Genomic DNA, 8,290 nt, shown 5'->3' on the forward strand with positions numbered 1-8,290 from the left:
AAACACAAAAAGAAACTTACTCTAATATACATCTGCGTAGTTTCTTTTTCTTTTTGTGGATTTCGGTACTTTTCGTAGAAGTCACGTCGTTTCTTTGGTTCCTTCTGGATTTTATCTTTTCTTTCCCTCTTTTCCGCAGGTTCATCTGAGCTATCAGAAGACGGCTGTACTTGGGCTTTTGTCTTCTCCACTTCAATATAGTTCTCATTGGGATTCAGTACTATTACTCCATAGCCTTCCTGTTTTAGAAGAGACAGACAAAAATATGAAAAAGGAGATTCAACGCCTGAAAATGCTTCGCATTTGCTTTAATGCTCTTAAAAACTTTTATATTTATTTCAGTAACTTCGCCCAACGTAATTTATAGAAGGGTATTTTTAAGAATATTCTGTTTGTTTCACTTCTGTCATTAAAGGGATATTGATGTGCGAGTATGTGTCTGTGTGTGCACTTATGCTCACACACATCCCTCAGCAGCAGAAAAGTTGCCTGTTTCACCTTTAAAATAATTTAATATGTTGTTTTATTCATAAGCACTTTATACGACTTTTTCAGAAAAGAGTATGAGAACTAAAAGCAAAATATTATTTTAAGAACTCTACATAATGATGAATAAAATGCTTTATACCCAGCCAATAAAAAACTTTAAAATAAAAAGGATGGAGGGATTTCATATATGTGTATATATATATATATATAAAAGAAAGCATGTGAAAATTATTCCCTGCTGTTTAAAACAATAAAACCTTTTGTCTGGCTGACAACAAGCACACCATGCAAAAGCCAATAGCGGCAGTAACAATGAATCAATACCCAAACCGATTCAGTGGTATTGCTCACAAGTCGACTCTTTTACCGTGGGGATGACTTTCAAGCACATCTTTAAATCTGCCCTAAAACTTCACTGGCATCGTGTCCCGCTTTCAACAAACCCGGAGAAAATTCGTGACCCGCGGGACGCTTTTGAATATACCAGCTGCATTTTTGCGCCTCGGAAAATGTGCTGGTTGAAATATACATTAATTTATGAATGACAAACAAATCTTGAATAAATCACCGAATCATTTTATTATGATTTTTTAAATTATGGCAAATCACACAAGGATTGTAATATTAGCGGAAGATATAATCGCCATCGCGGGGAGAAAAGAGAAGCACGTGCGCCTCACAGATGAGTCCTTAAAGTCACCGTGGGTTCCCAGTCAAAACCAAGCTGTCCTTTAAAAGTAAATTCTAACAAAGACTTACTTTTTGGAAACGTCTATATTAATTATCTAGCTGAACAGCTTTATTGCAGCTTTTCACTCGGTGCTTCATTTTGCACTTGGGCTACCACGAGGATCAAAGAGGTCCCCATACCTAGGCTGGCCTGAGCAAACCAAGCCCAGGCCAACAAAAGATACTTTATTTGGGCTCGCTTTATTCTAATCTGTTAGAGCCATTCACAAACCTTGTAGCGCATTGTGGCCACTGTCAGGTAGACAGATTGTCACTCGGTGATTTTCTACAGTTGGACACACTCGACTAGTTATCAAAATCGCATCTGAAGGGAGTTCCTACCCCTCGTCCTTGTGCCCTTCTGAAAACGCTTGCCGTGGCTTCTCCTCCCACCAAAAAGAACCAAGTTAAAGGGCACGGTTGCACTCTGCTAAACAGGGTGAAACAGAGGCATTCAGGACGCTGCCTCTGGCGTGAGGGACGTAGTCAAAAAAAAGGTCACCGTAGGCCAAAGAGAAAATTGGCTCCTCGCTCGACGCGGCGCCGGCAGCGAGCGGCCTCCTGTCACATCCCTGCCGGCCGGCGAGCCGAGATGGGGTAAATACCAACAAATGGGCAAATAAATGCGTAAAGAGCCGAGGAAAATGAAAAATTAAGAGGATGATGAGTTTTAAATTGGAAGATATATTTTAAATTTTTTTTTAAAAGCAGAAGATTAGTATTAAAATCCACCCACGCCACGGCTGGGCACGTTAACATGCAGCAGTGTGCTATTAACACGTGAAAACTTGCGACTTGGAACATTAAAAGCCCAAAATCCGCCGCTGGGGAGAGTAACACGCACGGACATCACTAAATTACATGTCTCGGGGTGACTTTTGAGCTCACTGGGACTATGTTTTTGTGGCATTTTGTTGTTTTTTGGGGCTCCCCGTGCTGTTTTCTCTTCTCGTTCTGAGCAGAGCCGTTCTGTGCATCGATTCGTTTTGCTTTCTATACAAATGCAAAATTCATGCGTTTATTACAGGTCTACGAGTGCTACAGTGATTTTGAAACTCTGTGTCCACTTCAGGCTGACCACAAAACAGACACATAAATCATCAAAGAAGCAGAATTTGTCTAAGTTATTGATTATGTAACTGAAAATTACATGACTCATTTGTCCAATTTTATGAGGACACAATGTCAATTTTTCACATAGACATCAACAGATGAAATATGATTCCATTTTTAAATTCACTATTTCATAAATCAATTAAAGGATTTTTATCAATTATATTTTAGGCAGTGTAACATGTGTCCCTTTAGACTTCAAAAAAAATTTCTCCCAGATAGCAGGCCGTTCCTATCAGTACAATTAAAATAATTAAGTAATAACTGATACGGGTTTTCCCATAATTGAGAAAAGAAAGTTCTTACAAATCATACAGCTTTCTCTTGGGAAAGTAATCACTTTTCAGATTGTTCTGCTTACATGATGTAGTGTATTCCCCTTCCCTTGTACTTCTGCATCCTGAACTGCGAGAGGTAAACAAGGGCACCAGCAAGAAGATTTGATGGTAACACGTATAAACCAACTCAAAAACCTAAAACGACTGGTAAAATTGTACCCAATTACAACTCCTCTCATTTAGCCTCAGCCCAAAAGTGTTCGCTAATGAAAATTAATACCCAGCTCTAAATAACATCTATGTAAAATACGCAACTTTTAGGTTCAATTTGTTTTTAAAAACCTGTATTTCACATGGGCACAGCTGCACCATTAAACTTCAGTGCAATCAGAAAATTAAATAAAAGGTGGAGCACCTCACTGACACAGAGGGGTCGAGCAGAGTCAATGCAAAACCGAGTGCATAAAACCACTAATATCTAAAAAACAGGCTTTTAGCAAACTTCAGTAACAGGCAAGATTCATAGTCTTTGGCATGACCGCTTAGCGAAGACAAAATCACATTCATTAGAAACTATATTTTAAAATGAAAGTCATATTCAGAAGTATATGCCTCACAATATTAAAAATCTCAATATTGGCTACCATGAGGTTATACCACTATTAAAACATAGTGATTTGTGATGGAAATGGTATCGTCCATGGGAGTTTTCAAAGCCACCACCAGTAAAACATTAAGAGTGTTGCCAACACACGTAACAGTGAAGTTTTTTTCACGTGAAAAAGCTAAATTTTGGTGCACCCCGCCTCCGCCAGCCTCCAGCTGACTGAAGAAGCCCATCCCCGTGCTCTGAGAATACAGATGTTGCACAGCAGCCAAGGTCTGCCCGCATCCCCCGTTAGCGCGTCTGTGATGAGACACAATAATCAGGGCAGACACCGATAAATACGAGTTCCAGCCTCTAATCTGCTAGTTCAGTGGTTACGATTGTAGTCTCTCTCTCAGACTAAAACACCCAATTAACGGCTATTTCCCCAAATTTCAACTCTGCAAGGTAAGTAAAGCATAACCTATAGAAAGTATCCTCCAGGTAACTACTGGAGGCTGTGTGCAAAGTCCACTTTCAGGTGCATAAATACAAACAGAATTAACACTTATGACTGAGCCAGCACATGATGGCAAAAGGAAAAGCAGGCTGACAAAGTCAAGTGTTGGAAAGAATCACGAATCTTGGTTACAATACCTTTACTACAAAGCCAGAACAATGCAGAAGGGCTTTTTTCCACGGCCAGAAATGGAGCGGTACTTTCTGCCTCTTACTGGAAGTTCAAGCGAGATGTTCGAAACGGAAGGAACACCAATATTATTGCCTCTGACAGCAAGAGTAAGGCTAAAAAATAAAAGGAACCCCAAAGTATTTGAGGTAAAATCCAAATCTTTTGAAACCTCTTCTTCCTGGCCACATGAATAACGAGCTGAAAGCATTCAGCTCTGCATATCAATCCACCAAGATGGGGCACCATATGTGACCAGAGAGGTCAGGGCTGGAGAGGAATCTTTTGACCTGTGTAACTATCTTTTAGGACCGCGAGCGAGGGTCTGAAAGAGATCATTTTCCTAAGCTTTATCAACCTGGATTTTCAAGTTCAGGCTTCTATTTAGATAGTTGGCAACAAGACCGGAGTTAATTCCCGGGTAGGGGGGGAAAAGCGACTGAAAAGTGCTCAGCTCTGCCCGTGGTGACAGCGGACACAGCGATGTCCGTTTGTCTTTCTGAAAGGCGCATCTTCTGTCCACATCCCATCTTTTCCACGGGGAGGGCGCGTCTGTGTCACCGTTGCGACACCATAGGTGCAACGGTGGGATGAGGTCATGACAACCCATCAGAAGTCACTAGCGAAGCGTTAAAGTAAACGTAGCTGCTGGAGATGCCGCTCAGCTTGAAAAATGCCCCCTCCATTATTTGAGCAATTTTCTCAAGACGTGACCTGAGACTGAAACGCCTGAAAACTCACTTGACTCCGCTTTCTGTTTCCACCCCGTGCACATTTTTTGGCAACCGCACCCCTGCTAATACTTTGCGATATTTCCATCCCGGTTACACCTCGGGTCCCTGAATTCCAGCGCTGTGTCCAAGTGTGTAAAAATGCCGTGTTGCTGCCAAACACACATTGTCCCACCAAGTTCCCGACTTAAAATAGCTCATCAAGTTAGGCAGGAAAAGAAAACATGCCACAAAAAGTTTTTAGAGGACCACCTGTTGTCTATTATTTTTACATAGCACTTACTCATAAATCATAACACAGGGTAATTAATCAAGCTGTCAAAGAGAAGGTCAGAGGTTATGTGGGGGAGTCAGAAGGTCATGCATGGGCTGATAGAGGTCAGGGTCACACCGCATTCCTCATTATCAAGTTGGGATGAGAGACGGCCCAAGCAAACAAAAGTGAAAGCAGATGGAGAAGTGAGTGGATAAAAAAAAAGAAGACGAAAATTTCACAAACAAAAAAGAAAAGTGAAAGAAGAATGTCAGTTGCCTTCAAACGGGGAGGAGAATAGGGCAGAAATACATTGAGATGTTCTCAAAAGGTCTCACACGGTACAAAGAAACTACAGTTTGATTATTTAAATACACTTAATATAGCTTTCCGTCCGATCTTTTTGCAAATATTTACCGGCGCTGCACAACGGGTACGGTAGTTTTGGTTCCATTTCGCATCTGAAGTCAATACTTTCAAGGTGAATTAGACAAAAGGAACCTATTACTTGTGATGAATGCTGATGGATATATAAAATTGCTTCTAAATGCTGTTTATATTTTATTATGTTTTATTCCTGTTTGTGGCTACAACCAATAGACGTTCAATAAAAAAAGTTTTAACCTGTTTGAGCGATGCATTAAGAACTATACTTTCATATAGACAAATCCTCAAAAACACAAAGCATCATAAAAGTCCCTCTGGATGACACAACAGTTATAAAATATTCTATCATTACACTGACCTGAATTAGATGCAGAATACTGTGCAAAATTAGCTGTCACCCTTTCCTCAAAATCTTTGTTAATCTCATTTTGAATGTTTGCAGCTTTATCAACACATGCATCAATGTCAGCTCCTTGGTTACTGAACCGCTGTACTTGGAAGAAGATATAATTAAAATGTTTTGGCACAGAAAAGGTGAAATTGTATCTTCCCCCGTTCCCTGAGGAGTCTGTAAAACATGTAGGATATATTGACAAACACACACCCTTGTCTAGAGCCCTGACATCCCAGGTCATCCAACTGCTATTTATTTCAAAACATTCACTTTACACTTACCCGAACTGTCACCTGCTGTGTTACTAACTTTTAATGGATATTAGAGCTATAAAAACAATAAACTCTTCATTTCCTTTCTGCTACTGCCTTTTAATTCCTCGCTGCATTTGGTCTGTATCTATTTGCGTGCACAACTGTATCCGTCTTATTTCACCACATACAGCGTCTTTGTGCTGGAAAGTACAAAATATGCCTTAGTATGTTTTACTTTGCTATTTGTTAATTTGGTGCTAGCGCAGCTATACTAAACAAATCAGTGTTCAAGGCTAAAAAAATAACCAGAGCAGATAATCTGTTACCACATTTTGAGTTTACCGCTGAAAAGTTTTGAAAGGAATTCATGTTTTACATCTATCTATAATTAGCAACCCAAATATGTCTATGTGTAAGATCTGCAATCCTGTTTTATGATGTTTGTTCCCAAGGCCAAAACTGAATAAACACGTCTGTGAATCGCAGCGATTTCACTCCTTTGGTTATGTGCTCTGCTCTTGGTAGGGATTTTTCACCAGGATTTTCAGCAGAACATTATTTCTCGCAGCAAGCGAAATATAAGAAACCGAACCATAGCGTTAACTTAATTCTGCCAATAAACAGAAGAGAACCGGGTTCGTGTTCAAACGCCGCTGCAGATGTTGTTTGATAAACCTCAGCCCCATCGCCTCTCCCTGATGTGAATCCAGAGGAATCACTGGGGGCTGAATGGAAGCGAATCCACCCCACATGGGGTGAATAATCCACCCCAGACGGGGTGAATAATCCACCTGTAACAACTGCCCAGGCTGCGATAACAGGTTCTGCTCTTCTTCACCAAGCGCACACAGCTTTGGGGTCCATGAACCCATGAAGGAACGAACCCAACAGTTGACACCTTTTAGTGACACCTTACAGAACCCCTCCTGTCTTCTGAAAGCTTTTCCCCCCTCTCTCCTGAAACCGCTTTACTTTATTTTCTGACAAAAATCTCAGAGGCTTCAGCAGGGTGCACCACCTCAAACAAGAACCTCATGCGCATTCCGCTTCTTCATCGAGATTCTAATTAAAAGGTTACTTGGGTTGACGTAGAACTTAACTTTTTGAAAGCTGTGCACCAGAAACAACATCAAATCAAATGGTCTTCATAAAACCCACACAAGTAATTATTTGTTTTAATTTACCGGCAGGGAAACCAAGCAGAGCAGCAGTCACCCTCTCAAAGTTATGCTCAAACAAGGTGCGGAGCTGAAGCTGCGCTGCGGAATTGTTTTAGTGTTTCCATGGTATTTCTGAGCATCCCATTAGCTGACAGTGCAAGTTCTCAACTGCAAATTCACTTTACAATCCACTTTGCCTCTTCCCCGAGAACATCGCAGTATGTCTTAATTATTCTCATTCATACTTCGTAATGAATATACCCCCAAAAAGGCTTTAAGTATGTATTCTTTACATAGCACAACATGTAAATGTAAGCAAGTTTATTCTAAAATGCACCTCATTTCTCTCCCTTTTGTAATTGTGTAAATTCTTTCGGTAAACATTTTCTGAGCTGTTCTGTAGATATTTTGGTGGGCTCAGAGGTTTCTCTGGATTTGTAACATCTTTAACTTGCAGAAAGGCAACCCAAGTTGCCAAGTTCTTCTACTTTACCTTTCATCTCCAAGAATGTATATGTATTAAACCATTACAGAGAAAGACTAAACGTCAGTCTCTTGGAAGGTCTGTATTTCAGCACCGCAGAGGGGAAATGGATCAGGCACATAAGTGTTTTCTGTAAATCCCTGAAGTTACCCAAGTCTTGAACGACAACTCCCATTTAGCGTTGAGCATTGTGTGTGACTGCAGCCTGAAAACCTCACGTCTCGGTGACAGAAAACACGGTTGGGTTTAGTATGTGCGAGTATTCCCCCACTTTCCCGAGAAAACAGCCACTTGTGATCCAAAAGTAAAGGTTCTGGTTTGCACCTATCTTCAACAAACAGGTGCAATTCGGCGCGTCGACGCTCCCTCCTTCCCACAGTGACCTGTGTCACAGGACCTTCTTATACTTCTTCTGCTAAATAATTTAATTACTTATGAGTTATGGTTTCTTTGTAACCTTTTAAATGACTAACTCATTAAAATGCAAAAATATGCAAAACATGATGTCACTGGGTCAAACAGCTGTGTTGGTGAAATTATGGCTGTGAAAGTCCCTAAGAACATGAAAATATTAATAATTTATATTGCTCATTATATGGCAAAAACTCTTTAAATAGATTAGAGATAGATTAATTTTGTAATCATAAAATGCTACAGTACCTCACGGTAACAAATCTTTTTACCATCTGTGACCCTTATGTATACATAAAATATAGCTTAAAAATCTTTTCGTTAATACATTTT

At 40.2% G+C, this 8,290-nt stretch overlaps 1 protein-coding gene across 5 annotated transcripts in view; it reads right to left on the reverse strand.

The window, feature by feature from the left end:
* Window positions 1–8,290, reverse strand: part of ARB2A (ARB2 cotranscriptional regulator A) — a 264,973-nt gene that overhangs the window by 137,371 nt on the left and 119,312 nt on the right. For all 5 annotated transcript variants that reach the window (XM_065046978.1, XM_065046977.1, XM_065046979.1 and 2 more), the window contains one exon: window positions 21–239. In XM_065046978.1, the coding sequence (XP_064903050.1) occupies window positions 21–239 (219 nt within the window). The remainder of the gene's footprint in view (window positions 1–20; window positions 240–8,290) is intronic.

This window comes from Columba livia, chromosome Z (genome assembly GCF_036013475.1).
Source record: "Columba livia isolate bColLiv1 breed racing homer chromosome Z, bColLiv1.pat.W.v2, whole genome shotgun sequence".
Lineage (NCBI taxonomy): Eukaryota > Metazoa > Chordata > Aves > Columbiformes > Columbidae > Columba > Columba livia.